This window comes from Corvus cornix, chromosome 4, assembly GCF_000738735.6.
Source record: "Corvus cornix cornix isolate S_Up_H32 chromosome 4, ASM73873v5, whole genome shotgun sequence".
In the NCBI taxonomy this organism is placed as follows: domain Eukaryota; kingdom Metazoa; phylum Chordata; class Aves; order Passeriformes; family Corvidae; genus Corvus; species Corvus cornix.
This window is the reverse complement of record NC_046334.1, coordinates 44,441,350-44,459,546: the sequence shown is the minus strand read 5'-3', so window position 1 is coordinate 44,459,546 and position 18,197 is coordinate 44,441,350. Positions and strand designations below refer to the sequence as shown.

Below are 18,197 nucleotides of genomic sequence, written 5' to 3'. Positions count from 1 at the left end.
AGTATGTACTCTATCGTTCTTTTCTGACTTCCATTTTTCTACATAATTGTGCTATTTGACAAGGAAGAAGGCTCTTAGGAAGTCATAATGATCTGCAAATTTTTTATGCCTCTTTTGTTTCTCCTAGAACTGCTAGCAACAAAGTGCAAACCTTTGTACCACTGCAATTCCCCCAATGAGAACTATTTTTATGTTTGACATATGGGAAAAAAGTGATCTTCAACTAATTACATCAGCTCATACAATACAGACATGAAACTTAATGTATCTTAAAAATTTGTGGTTCCAAAATTTATGAAGCAGTTGAACTCTACAGAACTAAAATCTTGGTAAAACTACAACTCGTGAGTTTTTAAGCAGCTCCTTATTTCTTTTTAGGGGAAAAGTATTACTGATAACATGTTAATGATCGTAATAAAAAAATTCATTTATATCCAGAAAGGACTTCAGGTCCTGTGCTAAAACAGACCATACCACACAGATATGCAGCAATAAGAGATGAAAGAAAATAATCCAGCAATTAATAAAATAGTAGGAAACAAAATTAATTAGATTTCCTTAGAGGTAAGAAATATTTTCCGAACAATTTAGACTGGGTTATTTAGAAAAAAATGATACAACTGATTTGCTACATCCAGAAAACATAATTGGATGTGACTGCAGAACAGCAATGGCTTCTGATGGAAGACCTATCTCATTTAATTGGCAAATGTCTTTTTGCTTTGCCTTTTTTAATCATGATTAATAAACATAAAATGCCATATGTGCAAGTATAACTTATATAGAAGCTATGTAAACCTGGAACAAAACAAATTACACTATAATTTTTATGGGTCTTGGAAGGGTCAGAGATATAATCATGATATTATATTAATCATACTAAAGAACGTTATAGAAAAGTGAGGGAGTTATATAGACCAAAAGAACATGTAGGAGACAACATGAGAGTTAAATTGCTGTATTTTCTCCTTCAAAATCATAGGGAGAGAAATATGCTTTTCAAAAAGCAAAATGATTGTATAATTTGGATAGAAAATTTTGAGTTGAATGGGAAAAAAGAGAGTTTCTGTTAATGAGAATTTAGCCTTAACTAAGAAAGCCACCTCAGAAGACAAGGGAGAAAAAAAACCATTTACATTGTCAAAAAAAGTAGGTGTAGTTTGACTAAAACTAGGTGAGTTACACATTCCTTTGTCCTTATACAGCTGCTAATTATGAGTTTGGCTTAAGAAAAAAGAAAAAGACAAAAAATACTAACAGCCATCCATTGAAGGTTTTTATACAACTTTCTTTCATAGCATTGTCTCAGAAAAATATACGCTGACCTAGGGATTCTTAATCTTTCTCAAAAGTTCTCTGGCAGGATAAAGCTGCCTCATGATATGTGCTTGTACTGTCATGAACAAGGTTGACCAGTACAGTTCTGCTACAAGAGTATCTTACAGAGATCATATTCCAGTCAAAAGAAAAATGAAATAAAAGCAAAGGGAAGCAAACTTTGAATTACGATTTAAGTAAGAGAAGTCAAAATCAAATAGATACTCTAGTTCTGTAGCTGCAGAGAGAGAGAGAAGAAGACTCTGTGATGCTATAGATGCTGTCCATTGGAATATCAGGGTGAATATAAGAGATGGAGAAAGGCGCCTGTGAACCCACCAGAAGATGAGTTTATCGCTACTTGTTTCCCCAGTTCTTTAGCAATATGTTCACTTCATCAAGCCTTTCTCTTTCCTCCCTCCAAAGCTCTCTGATACAAAGCAAAATCTGAACACTTTTTCTTCTTTCCTTGAGTAATAAAGTAGAAAAGAGTTGATACAGTTAAAAGAAAAAGCAAAACTAGCAATGGAAGAATAAGAAGTTTAAACGAAACCAGCCAATTGCCTAGTTTTAAAGTGAGACACTCTTAATATAGAAATAGATAACTGCAATATCGCTAAACCAAAAAGTACTACTTCTGATCCCATATTTTTCTTATCTGGGAAATAAACTGATGCCTGGATTACTACCCTGTCTCTACTATACCCTTTTCCTTGGAATAGGCTGCCTATAAAAAAATTTACAAATAAAAATGTTACAAAAAATAATCAGTGAGAAGCTGTCAACTTAATCTTTCAAGTTTTTATTAATCAAAAATTTCATAGACTGACTTATGATAGATTGCTTTTAAAAGCTGAGCATTAAAAAACATTCTTCTGAATGGAGAAAAAATCATATACAAAAAAATCCCATATTACCATGGTAGTCTATCAATGCCCATGGACATACTTTGAAAATTAATTACCAAAATAAATCATTTATTGGACCCATTCACAGTGAAGTGTTTCCAAATAGACATTATTGATTGCTACAGAAGAAAATAAAATCATTTCTTTCTAGTACCATCCTTAAAAAAATACATGTGAGAGCTTTATCTCCAAATAAGCACATCTTATTTTTCTTGTTTTATATTCAACTTTTGTTTTATTTCTTCTTCTATAATTCCTTTCCTATATTCACCCCAAGGCACCATGATAATAAAAACACAAGCTTGAGAAAAATAAACAAAAGAAAAAAATTCTGGTTGATGTTTGACATTATGATTTCCTGCCAGGTTTCATCAGTCATATCATGCCATGTGGAGTAATACAGTCTGATTGGTGCTGCTCACAGGGACTCATCACTTTTCATCTGTTTGCTGAAGAATTTAAAGATATCACACAACCTTTGGATAAAATTAATTCTTATGGTGCCGAATGTTTGATTAAAAAATAATGATCATTATATCTAAAACTTATGATTGCATTTTTCAGTGGCGGGGAATCTAATTCTTCGTGCCATTTGCACGATGTTTTATTTTTTAACTTATGATAGATGCTTTGAAATCTTCTGTGTCAATTATACGTTTAAGATTAATTTTGTCAGCATTTAGTATTATGACCAAGTTTGAGCCTTAGCAGGATTCAGTATGATTCTCTTTTTCCACATTATGTATGATGGGGCCCTGCTTTCCTGAAGATTGCTAAACACCACACTGCCCATGGAAAGCAATGAATTCTTTGTTTTGCTTTCCTTCTGTGTGTAACTTTTGCTTTACCTAATGAACTGTCTTTATCGCCACCCATGAGGTTTTTTTTTGTTTTCACCCTTCCAATTCTCTCCCCCACCCACACTGGTGGAGAAGGGAACCAGCGGTAGTGTAAAGCTTTATTGCTGGCTGTGGTGAAACCATAACAGTAACCTATAATTCATTATAAGCTAATATAGCCAAGTCAAGGCATGGTTTTTCAGCTGAGCCTCATGAAATAAAGCAGAATACATACCCTTACTTCATGTGGAAAGTAGACTTGATATTTTGTATACAGAAATAACAAAGGTCACCATATGTAACAATAGTTTTTATCGTTTTGAAGGAGCATTACCTAAACAAATGGCACACATACCACAAAACAATGCTTAATGGTGACATATAAAAGCCAAAACAGTGGTAAGTGTGATTTGTACCACAGTTGATCCTGCAGAGTTCAAATTCAATTCTAACTTTAGAGGAATTGATATTTAGATTATGCAGTATCTTTTGGTTGATCAATCAATCACTGATAATGAGAAGACTTTTTTTTCTCCAGTGGATTAAAATTTTTAGAAGATTGATAGTTTAATTACTACTAAAGATATTAAAATATATATGTTTACATCAATTTAGAAACTTTAATATTACCATACCTGTTACTTTCAGTCTGTCAGCTCCGATGACAATCTCATCTTCATCTGCAGAAAACAATACTTTTCCACTGCCACTTGCTCTCACTTCAAATCTCTTACACTGAGCTTCCACAGCATCAGCTCCTGAAACCAAGGAAGTGATTGTTACATCTAAGATATTTTGTAAGAATTAATCATTGGCATTCATGGAATATCCAAAACATATTGAATACATGATGCTTTACTAAAATATTTGGCTTTCTGTAAGCCTGATAGATAATATGCTTTATAAAATACTGTTAAAATAATTTACAGAAATAACTTTGAAAACATCTATTTCAACATTACGTGGAAATCAACAGTAAACTTTAGAATGTACTTAAGCACTGAGATCTTGAAATGCCAATTCAGACAGAGCTTTCTGGGTTTTCTTCAGTTTAAATTGCAGTTTCTTGCCAATGAAAAAATAAAGATAACGCATGACCTTATTCCATTAAGACACACAAATAAACACAGCAGAAAGGGTTGTTTTCATTCAGTTCTACTACAAACTTAGACAACAGAATAACAAAAAAAACCACAACAAAGCACCAAAACAAACAAAAAACATGAACTAAAATATCACAATTTATGTTGTATTTTATGAAACAATATTCCCAAATGTCCCAAAGCTCAAAAACCCTAAAATAATTCTGAAATTGTACAGATAGATGGAATTGATCTAACTGCAATAAAGAAAGTCTGCAGATATTGAGACTTTTAAATTTACTATGCTTTTCAATTTACAGGTCTTATCCTTACTCTTCAGTGTTTTGTCTACTAAATCGTTTCCGAAACTTTTATTTTATTAACAAGTGAAAGCAAACATCTCTTCTGAAAATGGTTTTGAAAAGCAAGGAACTGCATATGGCACAACCAGATATAAGGCAAGGTGCACTATTTCAGGGAATAATTATCTGAAATTTTCTCTTTGATCTCTGATTAGTTTTGTAATGCTTTACTGGAATCAATCTATATGGGTAAAAATTATGGGGAGGGCATTGTGGACAAAGAAATTAATGTATGTTATCTCAGTTTAACAGCCTGGTTTATAAGGTTGTGCAAAACTTCTGCCTCCATAATATGAAAGATTTTAGTTCAATATGCAAATTCATGGTATCAAAATATATAATAAGGAATATAAAAACTGTGATAATGAATTTTGGTCAAGGAATTGCCTTAGCAGCCCATAATTTGCAGAATCAATTTCAGCAAATCATATCTGCTTGAATAATGCATACTTCAGTCCAGAGAATCACAGAAGAAAATCTATCTTCTAAATTCTGTTTGGAAAGGTAATTTCTATCAAACACATGACTATAAGAAAAGCTGTTTAGCTTTGCTACTCCTTACTGTACTACTGATCTACTTCATACTAGACATGGAGTTGTCTCTGCTAACAGTTTTAATCAGGTTCAAGGGATGTCCATGACAAACTCTTTTCTCATCTTGTGTTCAGGAAAACTATTTATTTGTAAATTCAGTTGTATAATTCTCAATTAAATTATTATGTTTCTGTGAAATTCCTTTGTGTAATCAAAACAACTCCTCCTACTTTCGGATGAACTTATGTTTGTAATGTAAAAAACTTCTGGCTGTTTTAATTCACGAAGGAAAAAAATATGAAAAGGAATTATCAAAATACTTGTGATGATGCATTTTGTTGAATTTAGACATGTCGATTCTGTAAATGTTTCTCTACAGCTGAAATTTTTTAAAAATATGTTAATTAGGCTTTGTTTTGAAAAAATACAAAATCATTGTAAAAACACACAGGCGCAGATTTCAGGTAATCTAATGTTAGCCATGGGATAAATGCTCTATCTCTCAAACATTTCAGAATGCTCACTGAAAAAAGGTATAACAAGTCTAACAGTCCATCAGGTAATTGTAATCACAATATATATTCATAAATATCTCTCTAATGCAATTCATCCATTACCCCTAAATACTTTCCAAAGGTGGGTGATGTCCTTGACAGTGGTGCCCTGCAGACATACGTTAATTATTTGTTCAAAATGCCATTACCTAGTGATGCATGTTACCAATACAATTGCATAGGATGCTCTATTCTTTTGCACTGTAGTCAGTCTGTGGGACATGCATGACGCTTCTGGCAGCTTCTCAGAGAAGCCACCCGTGTAACTGTACCCTCCCCAAACTACCTGAACCTTCCCATGCAAACCAAATGCAGGAAGTTGGGGATGCCCTTATCCTGCAACCATACTTATGGTTCAGAAAACCAAAGGATAATTGCAAATAACTTAATACTAAATAGTTTCATCTTTATATAAGAGCTGATGATAGCTTAGCCACCTAAAAGTAAGTGGCATTGTAAATACTGTGACGTTGATAATTTACACCCATCAAAGTTGTTAGCTCTGTAAGGAAGAGAAATTAACAGAAAATGTGTCAGAAATCAAAAAGAGAGAAGACCTGACACATTCTTACTCATTATATATCACTGTAAGTGACATATCATGTTTCAATAATTGCTTTTTAAAACTTATGATGCATTTAGTATAATATAGGTTTTTATGAAAAATTACTTAACAATGATCTGGAACTTTGACTAAGAAATGCATGTATTTTAGATGTTCAGCATGTGTGCTGCTTCAGAATCACATTGCACAAAAGCACACATAGAATTCAGCTAGTCCAAAGTATCATCACAGGAAGTAAATAAATTTTAATGCTAAAATAAATGGGCTTTTACTTCATGTTGCAATCAGGACTTAGTAATTGGTGTTCCTTGCTTACTGCTGAAATGGTAGCTAGTGTATTCAAGGTACCTGAGAGAGTAGTAAAAAACATAACACATGTTAAATCTGTCTCTTTGACATAGAACCAGGTGAGAATGTTATAAAACAGGTTTTGAAAAGTTAAGCTGCCTACAGAGTAATCAATGCTATCAAAATGGAATTCTGTTTCATTGCATTTTCATTTCCCAGTTGAAATAGGAGCAAGCAGTTGCATTTACAATGTATTTGGGTATTATCTTCTTAGTTGTAAAGCAAATTGCTCTGTTCCAAAAACACTCCACAAACACGCACATCTCATAAAATGTCTGAATCTTTAACAGCACTACTAACAAAAACAATGCATCAAGTCTTAGAATATAATGCATGAACAAAGGAAATATTTTGAATTTCTAATCTCAAACTTGTAGAGCAATCACTATTTTCAGCAAATCATATCTGCTTGAATAATGCATACTTCAGTCCAGAGAATCACAGAAGAAAATCTATCTTCTAAATTCTGTTTGGAAAGGTAATTTCTATCAAACACATGACTATAAGAAAAGCTGCTTAGCTTTGCTACTCCTTACTGTACTACTGATCTACTTCATACTAGACATGGAGTTGTCTCTGTCAACAGTTTTAATCAGGTTCAAGGGATGTCCATGACAAACTCTTTTCTCATCTTGTGTTCAGGAAAACTATTTATTTGTAAATTCAGTTGTATAATTCTCAATTAAATTATTATGTTTCTGTGAAATTCCTTTCATTTAAAGTATATAGATGAAAAATATATGTTTCATATTCATACATACATGGCATGTAATGATGGTTTATAACACATGCTTGTTGCACAGCAGTTGTATAATTGAAACTATCATTAAACCAGCTACATTTAAAATGGTTCAAAGCCTAAAATTGTTCATTTTAACTATAATGAAGTTGCATTAAATGAAAATGTTGGGCAGTACACACAATAAAAATACAGAAAATAATGGTTCTTTAATCTGGATTAACAGTACTAGAGAATAAATTTCAAAACAAGAACTGTACTGTTTTGAATTTGTAGAGATTTTGACTTACTCATTAAGAAATGTCATAGTAACAACATGAAGAATGTGTGTTCTAACATTCTGCATTTTAAAGTCAATGATGACTTACAGTCATTATGATTCAGAAATACTAACTAGAAACACTATTAGGTATGATAATAAATAGTAACAAGAACTTGCCATCTTACAAGGTTTAGACATGACTACAAACACTAGCAGCTGTGTCTGATTTCTCCATCACCTTCCATGTCCACCCACCACACAAAAAATTCAGACACAGAAAAAGATAAAAAATCAACAACCTTAAATTAAATATAGGGATTAGAATTCAAATGAAATTACTACAGATTGATCCTTGTAAATAGTAAACATAATAAAGTTCAATATATTTTCTTCTGGTTCTTCAATGAAAGATGGGTTATTTAAAATTTATTACATGCTGAGTTTATCTGGATGACAAAGTTACTTTTATGAGAATGTGTTGATGCTTCTGAGATTGGAGATAAAAGAGATAAAGCATTTTTAATGAAGATTCAACACTCATCTGTGTCTAAAATCAATATTTGTGAAGTGTATACCTAGATAATTTTTTTTTAATATTCATAGGAATGTTAGACATTATGTTTTTTTTTACTACCAGAGATCTCAAAAAAATTTCAGTGAATGCAAGAGCAATAATGCAAATGAAGGATTCATACCAGCTGAATAGAAGCATTGAGGAATCAAAGATTCACAGCAATCAGAACATATTCTGTGTTTCGTTTGCTGAGGAAGGGAAGGGACCACCTTCATTATATCTAAAAAGCATGAAAGTAGAAGGTAAAAAACCCCTTAGCTTAGTTTGTCAATAGTTGATGACCATGCTGAAGAGATGTCAGAAAGCTACTGCTTCTAGGAGAGGTTGGTCTTTAAGGTTTCCTAGTCTGAATGATTCTCTACTCAGACAAGGGAAGCTGGAGCAAGTGCTAGGCCAGAAGAAGCAAAGCACACATTTGTTACCCTTTTTGAGAGCAAACAATAACAGCTGTCGACAAAAATTATTAGCATAGGAATAAGCCACACATTATAATAAGAGGAAACTCAGTAGAACCATCTGAATCAGGCAGGACACTTCCTTCATCATAATCCACAGACCCACTAATATCCAAGAAAGATTAGTGGTGTTACAGGTTTAAGACTTTGTCAAATGAAAATTCTCCCCTCTCAGGCAGATTTCACTTCTAGGAACTTCATAGAATCATGGAATCATTATGGTTATAAAAGACCTCTAAGATCATCAAGTCCAGCCTTAACCTGACACTGTCGAGTCCACCATTTATATGGTATATCATTTTCACTGAAAAACACATCTGAAATATTGCCTGTCACCTCTGCAATGGATACAATACCTCTTTCCTGCAGTCTGTCTTCCTGGTGCATCTTGACAGTGGAACTATGAAAATAGTACGTAGAAGTTGGATAAAAATTGCAGCAGACAGCACTCTCCATGCTACTTCTGCATGAGGCCACAACAGCTCAAGAGCAATTCTGCACTTTTCCTCCTACTATTCCTAACATATGGTATTTTCCATGAGACTCAGAAACTACATGGCTGAACAGACCTTTGGTCTGATCAGATACAGCTGTTCATAATTTCATCAGCTATGAGCAATACACATGGGTGAATGAAAGTAAAATGTGATTCTTTACTTCTTGAAGGGTGTTTGAGCTTTAAGTCAACACATTTATTTTGCTTCTGTAATGGTTAAAAGGATGTGCATTGTCTGTAATTTTAGCTACAACATTTTAATTGCTTATATGGGTCCCTAGATAAGAAAGCCAAGCAAGACACAGGAAGATATGTCAGGCACCAAAATGTATCTGTAGGAATTCACACTGTATGTTTTGCTCTACTTATAATCCCATTAAGTTTAATTTACTCAAAACATGATCTAGATTCTTGAACTGTGGCTTGTGGCAAGATGACTTTTCTATTGGACTAATTTTTCTCATAATACTATAGACACATTATAAACATAAACAAATAATATATAATAAACATATTAATAATATATGTGGCTATATGTAAACAGATATTTTACATTTCAACTAGATTATTAAATAAAGTATTTTAAAATATAAAGTAAATAGTAGGTTAAATTATAAATAAATATATATTTTTTATTATCAGATCTATTACATTATCTTTCCTATGCATGTTTTCCTTTATTGTCCAGGAATCTTTCTTTGTGAGATCAATAAATAGCCACAATATGTTAAATTTTTCTTGTAGTTGCATTTATCAACTTAGCTTTCATTGACAAGCTCAAAAGTCCAGCTCAAGCAGCTGTATTATTTATAACTCTAACATATTTTGTGTACTACAAGATGTGAATGGGAGTAGAAAGCTTATCAATTTTTCTTACTCATGATGAATGCAATCTGAATATTACTAAATCCTAAGAGAATTTTACAAGTTTTCAGCCTTATCCTTAACCTTGTCATTTCTAGCTTTCTGTGATGTGATTGGTTTTTACAACATAAATAATTTAGAAAGCTGATCCTACACCTTTTGGAATCTGAGTCTTATTGAAGCAGTCTGGGCACCACTTTTCCATACAAAATTAGTGGGAATATTTCCACTGTCTCTGTTAGCTGAGCTAGGCTGTAAGTCTATAGTTATGCTGTTTGGTCACTACATGTTTTATGAAAATACAGTTGCTTCTAAGTAACTGCACATTCAACTGGTGAGAAATGAGTTAAAAAAAGACAGAACAGTTCATAGTGAGACACATGACTACCTGCTGTACTTGATGAACACCACATTCAAATCAAACAGCAAGAGCATGTGGAAATAGTAAGGGGACTATGAAATGTCTTCATTAGATAGAGGAAACTCAAAGACAAAACAGGACTGTTGAATTTCTCCTTGGGAAATAGAACATCTCGCAGATCATAAGGTCAATCATTCCTTGCTAAACCTGTTACTGTTTATCATTATATATTTCCTTTAGGTCAGACTTTTAGCCAGACTCCTCCATTAAATGTTCTACCAATTTACCAGAAATTCTACTGAAAAGTGACTGATGTATAAATCTCTACATCTCTGCTTTGTTCTTAAAAACAGATCTGATGTTTGACCTATCTGCACCTTTTGACACCTCATCTCTCATCTGCATGCTGTCTGAAATACGTGCTAGTACTGCAAGGACCTTTATGCATCCTGCTTTATCATTCTGAGGTAACTGGACTGAAAATGAAATTGGATGAAGTGAAATACATTCATGTAATCCAATGGTTCCTTACCTTTCCTCTTACTCATTTTATCCTGTGACCTTTTTAAGCAACTGTTGTGGATCTTACTTTGTTAAGATTTAGAAACTAAAGCATTTCAGTTTTGTCTTTCTTGCTTGTAACATTCTCTGTAAGCATTAGACAGTTATTCTGAGATTTTTTTCTACCCTCCAGACATATTGAACATTTTTTTGTGTTTTATTAATATAAATTAAAAGCTAGCAAATATTTTTGCTCATATTCACAGAATCACAGAATCATTCAGGTTGGAAAGACCTCCAAAATCATGGAGTCCAACCTTTGACCAATCTCCACCTTGCCAATATATTCTTTATGTACCCTTGTTATTAAGAGGTTAGCTTTGCATCTTCCTTTTTTTTCCCCCCAACTTTATTAAAAAAATTGTTCTTCCAAATGCTTTTGGCAGTTTCCCATGGACTTCAAATAAAATGTGTTGTGACTCAAAAATATTTTATAATATTGCTCACAATGTAGTGAATTAGACCATTATAATGTTTCTGAATGCAAATCAAAATTTTTGAGATAAAGAATTTAATTAATCACACTTTGAGAGAGAAGACTGAAACAAAGGATATGAACTACCAGAGTACTTAGAAGCTTTCTTGAAAAAGAAATGTTAAAGAACCCCTATTTTACATTTTTATATTCATTCAATACTGCTAGCTACTCTATAAGGAAGACTAAAAAAGTCTATTTTTTACAAACTGTTTCTCTGATTATCTGCTTTAGCTAGAGAGTAAAAATATCCTGAAGCTATCTATGCAAAAGGTCTTACCATTTCATATAACTACACTTTAACTGAGAAAGATTTAATGAAAGAATGTACAAAATACTAAAAGATACACGACTCATTTACAAGGCTACCACTTGGTACTAATGGGTAGAAAAACAAGAGAAAAAAATATAACGTGATGACCAGAAAATGATAGTTTTAAACCATTCTGCTGCTTGGCAGATCAGTGAAATTCATTTCCAGATTTCTGAGCAACTAGCCTCCACTATGATGATGGCACAAGATGATGAGGGCTTAACCCAGCTCTCAGGATTTCTGCATTATCCATTTAGGGAATTACTTGTCTCCTTGCCCTTGACAGTGGGACAAGGGCCAGAAAGCTGCAGAAGCAGGATAAAAGCATATTTGGTCTCTTAGCTTCTGGAAGTGTCTCTTTTGATTAAGGTTCTCAGTGGAGTTCATTGTTGACTTGTAACACATAAGATGCAATTCAATTCACTGATGAAGACATCTACCTCGGCTGGTTACCCAGCTGACACTGAAATTCTGTATCTTTGTGATTTGAACCACTGCCAGATTGTCTACCTTTGAAATACCCTACTTATGGAGGCTATATTGATACCCTTGGGAAATCTGAAGTGACCCTAAAAGAATGTATGATTCTGTATCTGGAAAGAAGTACAATCTAGATGCAGATGGATGTACAAATTCAGAGACAAGACCTGCAGCATAGGTGGAATTTTCATCTGGACCAGCTGAAAGCCTTCGCATCGGAAGTATGGCAAGCCAACCAGAATCGCTCAGCTAGAGAAAAATAGGTGTGCTAAATTAGCACCTGGCTTCTTATTCTGTACAGGAAACAAAATGGGTAGGAGGCGCCTTGGTAATATGTATGATAAAAGAGCAACAAAACAACTTCTACAACCAAAATACATGTTTAGAATAACACAAAAGCAAAATCATGAAGTTTTGGAACTCTAATGTTGTAATAACTTATTTTAAAGGCAAGGTAGTCCTTAATTTTTATTTGGAAAAAAATGCTCACTCTGTATTATTTTGATCTCTAACTCATGTTAGCGATTCAGTGAGTGATAACTATTCCCAGTGACTAATTAATTTCAGATTTATGGAGTGCTTTTTTTCACAGGAAGAAATCTAGTCAAAATTTAAAAATATTCAGCTAGTCATTAATTCAATGCCATCTGTTCATAATTCAGTTACAGCTGCAATATTTATCACTCTAAGAATAGCCTAAGGAAAAAGAAGTTATTTTCAGACATATATTTATGTACTAAAGAAATTTTTTTAATCCGTAATGAATATACCTTTAAATATCCTGTACGTGCTTGAGACAAATTACATCAAGACAGCTTTGCCCATCTATAAATGGCACAATTAAACATATCTAGTATTGGCATAATATGGAACTTGAAACTCATGTTCTAAATGGAGGTAAAAAAAAGGCAAATAAACTAATTCGTTTATAAACAAGCACAAAAAAGCAGCAGTGTTCTAGCTGTGGTTATTAATTGCTATTTTCCAATGTATTTTTAAAGTTACAGTGTTACACTGAAGTTGGTTTTGGAAATGTCTATTTTTATAGGACTTGGAGCAGCGCAATAAATAGAAATTTAACTTCAATATTAATGTTTTTAGAACACAATACTAGTTGCAACATAACACTGAGATGCAATTTCTGATATTCTAAAGATATGTGAGGGGATATTCCATAAAACTGATTTTTTTTTTTTTTTTTTTTTTTTTTTTTTTTAATACTAGTCATCTAATAGATATAAACCAGAAATTGCTATCTAAGAGGTTCACAATTTCATATGAACAAATAATTTTCATGGGCAAACACAAATGTTTCCAAGCCTGACTATTCACTTGAAAGAATCTCTTTCACAAACAGAAACAGGCTAATTTCCCATAGAGCCTCAATAACGAAACTGATAGAACTCAGACTTTTTAAAGATAACTTAGCTGAAGAGAGAATCTAAGTCTACAATCAAATTACTTCCTATCCCTAGGTTTGACAAATCTCTTTGCTGTTATTTCAACACCTTTAAAACATCCGCATGCTGTTGAATTTCTACATCTAAGTGTTCTCTGCAACTCTGAAATAAAGGAGAACACAAGAAAGATCTCACTGCTCTTCTCTTTCTTTTAAACTATGTTTTTGTATTTAATCAAGTTAAAATAGGTTTCTCACTTTTTGCCCCTATTTTCTCCTTCACCCCTTAGAACAATATATTCCTGACAATATTAGTGAGCTGTCTGAACATCAGGGAAAAGAGGGGTAAAAATAAAATCTTAATGTCCTGTCAGAGACTTGCTAAAAGTCCAGATGTTGTGGGTAATTTAATAATGCTTAGCGCCCAGCAGCAGCCTTGTGAATGTCACAGTGCATGCACAGCAGCTGTTTTTGAAGTTAAATGAAGTATTAGCTTTAGATAGAGCTAAAGACAAAGAATTAGAACCATCTTTTGAAGATTTATGCTGCATCCTTCAAACCCACTCCTATACCTCTAAAACCTACTTATATACCTCTGAATAACACCATTTCTTTGACTCTTGGGATGTCTCTCCTACAAAAGGAAATCACTTCTCCTTCCCTGCTCTGAACATTTGGGTAGTAGCTACGTTGCCTGTACTGGCCAACAGCATGTGGGTAACAGCAGCAGGACAGATGGCACTGGATTAATGTTTAAACACTAACACTTCTGCACACCACCATGAAAACACTAATTACCTCTTCCCACTCACACTCTACCTCAACAGTTAAATCAATCAACTCCTTGTAGTTCCAGGTCCTCTGATATGTCATGAGGTTGGGTTGGGTGGGATGGGAAGGGGATAAAATATTTGAGAATTAAAACAGAATATCTTTTTCTCCTATTTTTCAGTGCCAATTTTCTAGAAAGAGTGGAAAGGTCCAGACTTGTATTTAAACTACATATAAGGAGCCTATAAGCACCAAGGTAAGCAGAGGACTGCAGTACCACTGCCAAATAGCTATTGATAATTGAAACCTATTTCATTATGTGTCCAGAATCACTACAGATGCTCTGGGGTAAAAGTTAGCATTGAGATGAAATACTAAGGCAGCGAGCTGAGGCTCATACCAAGTGGATTGGACACTGCTCTGCATAGTCACTGCTGTAATCCTGCTCCCCCTCCATAACTCCTGCCTGGAAAACACTGATTTAGTGCTCCCTTTCATCCTTTTCATATCACCTCTAAAGTGACAGTGGCTAGAGACCATTGTGCTTTCATGAGAAAAAGAGACTTGTGGTGGCTTCTTTTTGAAGGCCGCCCTGGAAGAAGCCAGCACGTCACCAGTCCAGGTGTTCCTGCCAGCACCACATCAAAAATAAGGTACTGGACCTTAAAATTCCCTCCAAATTTAGATCATGAACAAACAAGGAAAGGAAATTAGCTGCATGTATTTTATCTATGGTACCAAAAAAAAATCAGACTATTTATTAAAGTACAAAGTATGTTTTTCTTTTTGTCTGTCAGTTACAGACAGAAATGATGCTTTCCACGTTAGATCAAAACAACTTCAGATATGAACTAACATGAGCTGTACCTTGTATCTGAGGTAGAAATAGTCTTCCTGAGCTCAGACTGAGGGAAAGAAAAAGAAAAGAAGAAAAGCTGGATCAAGACTCAAATGGAAAAAACTTTTAGAGTCTGAAGAAGGTAGAAAGTAGAAAAAAATACAGAGTGCAGAAATAAGGGGAAGAGGTCTTAAGACCCCAGCTCTGGAAGTACTGAAGTTATTAGTTTTAAGATTCAAAGAAGACTACATATAACACACTACTGAGGATGATAAAACTTGAAGCAAGGAATCACATCCACTGCATCGACCTTTTTGGATAAGCTCCTTAATACCAACAATGCACAAGCACTCTCTCTCCACTGAAATAACCATGCGGAAATTGCACAGAATTCAATTACTGTCCTACTGCTGCTTGCAGTTGTGCTTATTCATAGAGAACTTTTAATTCTGGGCATATCAACTGATGTGATATGCTCTTGTATTTTAGGAAGGAGGTATCAGGCTAAATAATGGCCATACCTACCAGAAAGAATTACCACTTGGTCCTAATAACTGACAGAGAAATATCTTACTACTCTATTTTTACAGCACAGTTTTCATGTAGCAATTCATGTGGCAATTCATGTGGCAATGAGGGAGACTTAAGATATATTTTACACAAAGAGTATTTCAAATATTAAACAGCAATGTAGTGTTATGTCTGCATATAACATACAATAAGATCATCATAACAATATGAAAGATATTGCTTAAAAATTGAAAAATGTACCTAATTTATCAGAAGTACTGTGTAAAGCATCTCTCTCTTTCAAAGAGATCTTGTTAACCAAGCACAAACTGGATTGAAAATTGTTGACATAGTATATTTAATAATTTTATGAGTTAGTTCTGTAATGGATGTGTAAAAAATAATACTATTTTTCAATCCAGTTAATGCAAGGGCTTTGTCACCAGGGCATGTTTGCCATAGCTGAATTTCAAATGCACATATGAAGATTAACACAGAAAATGATGCAACCAATTTACAAGTGAAATAGCAACAAAAATTAGAAAAAAATTGCCTGCCTCTTGATGCTGAATCAAAACAAACAAATCCTGATGCTTTTTATTATTTCTAAATTACTTGAACAGAGAATTGCAAGAGAAATATGGACGAATTTCAAATAAATTGCAATGTTAATTTTTTCAGGATTAGTTTGGCAGACCCATCAAAGTGCTGGCAAATAGGTCAAAGTTTTGACCTATTTTTTTGACCAGTTTTCAGAGAGCTTCACATTTTCCTAATTCTGCACTTCAAGATAATTAATTAATGGGAGTGGATTCTCAAGATCGTTTAGCCAAAGTCATTAAGGGTATATATATTAGGTGAACTCCTATCATAAAACCTGTTACAGCACAGATGGTTTGTAAAAAGACTTTTCCATGGATTAGACAGACAGAAATGGAGGGAACATCACGTTGCCCTGTAAATTGTGAGAAGAGATGAGACTGAGATTCCAGCTGGACATTTCAATTGTTATGAGCAACATGGCTCACTTTTTGACTGCCTCTTGGCTCATCTTGCATGCTTTGCCAGGAGGAGATATAAAGCCATATGGCCTTCCAGGCACTGCTCCATCATTCCTTCTGCAGTGAGTCCTGAAGCTGAAAGAAATCCTTTAACCCTGCAGTTACGTACAAGGCAAACGGACCCGTATAAAAAAGAGCAAGTTATCTCCCAGTTACCTCCATTTAAAAGACCTGACAATGGATTTGTACCACAAATTAGCACATCGGTTGTATTTTCACCTCCTGATAAATTGTTTATATTCCTATACTTGGAAAGAGTACTTAACTGGCTATAAAGGTTTAAGAACCATTATACTTTAAATTAGTACACTCAGAATGTATAAGATTTTGCTGGGTAAATTATCCAAATATTCTCTGAATGACAAATACCTAATCTAAAACCAGGGAAAACATCAGACAACTGTCAACAGAAAATTCTATTTAAGATGCAAAAACATCTGAAAAAATATAAGCAATGCAAGTTATTTTGGCCAAAAATTACAGATTCTGTGTTCATTTATTTTTTGTATTAGAAAATTAAGAGGAAGTGAAGTAAGTATAAGTTAAAAACCTTTGCTACAATGAGAATAACTTGATAAATGACAAAATGTGCCAAACGAAGATTTTAAGCTATTACATACTCAGTCTGAATTTCAATGTGAAATATTCTTCTTTGTATATAACTGCAAAAATTGGACTACTAATTCATCTAGGTATGGTAAAGTGGTATTAAGGACCAAAATCTGTGTTTATTCAGTCTGTATTTTAGTTAAGGAATAGAAATCAAGGGAATGCTGAGAAATGGATAACTCATTTATTTGGCTTTGTTTTAGCAACGTATCTTCTTGGCAATAATAATTATCCTACTGTACCACAGTGGTTACAAGAGCAAGTGCTTTAATATGAAAATTAGACTAGCAGAATGCTTACTCTATTTCAAATTTTGAAAATCTTACTGAAATTTGGAGCAACAGGTAGGCAAACCTCTTCGTAAGCGGAAGGAGAAAGTCTTTATTTCACGTATTCTTGACAAGTTCTATTCCATGTTTTCTCAGTTGAAGGGCAGAAAGAGCTAATGAGGTATTGTAAACCAACTCCACCCCTTCCCTCCCAGCACCCTACTACAGATGATACAAGCACAACTGTGCAGATAAGAAAGAGTTGAGACCATTTTTTCCCTTTTCCTACAGTGAGGAAAGGGTATATGTGTATGATCAGTCTAAAACCAACCTCTTCTTGCAATGCTTAGGAGAAAAGACCTTACATTTGAGGCTACTGTGTATGCGAACAAGATTAAAAAATACAGAAACATTTCTTGTCTAATTCAGCATGTTATTAATGGATACTTAGTTCAAGTTCATAAAAATCTTAAGTAAATGTCTGACAATATCAAAGATTTAGAGCAACATGTACACATACCTTATTATTATTGTTACAACCCCACAGAGTAAGAATATATTACAATATTTTGCTACTCTCGCAGATTCTAAAAGCAAGAATGCTTAAAATGTTGTACCTTGCTTCAGATCTTCATTGATATCTAAAGGTTG

General features: G+C 33.7%; 1 protein-coding gene across 3 annotated transcripts in view; it reads right to left on the bottom strand.

Moving 5' to 3' along the window:
• Nucleotides 1–18,197, bottom strand: part of SGCZ (sarcoglycan zeta) — a 411,452-nt gene that overhangs the window by 47,160 nt on the left and 346,095 nt on the right. For all 3 annotated transcript variants that reach the window (XM_010401616.2, XM_010401614.2, XM_039551626.1), the window contains one exon: nucleotides 3,700–3,822. In XM_010401616.2, coding sequence (XP_010399918.1) covers nucleotides 3,700–3,822 — 123 coding nt within the window. The remainder of the gene's footprint in view (nucleotides 1–3,699; nucleotides 3,823–18,197) is intronic.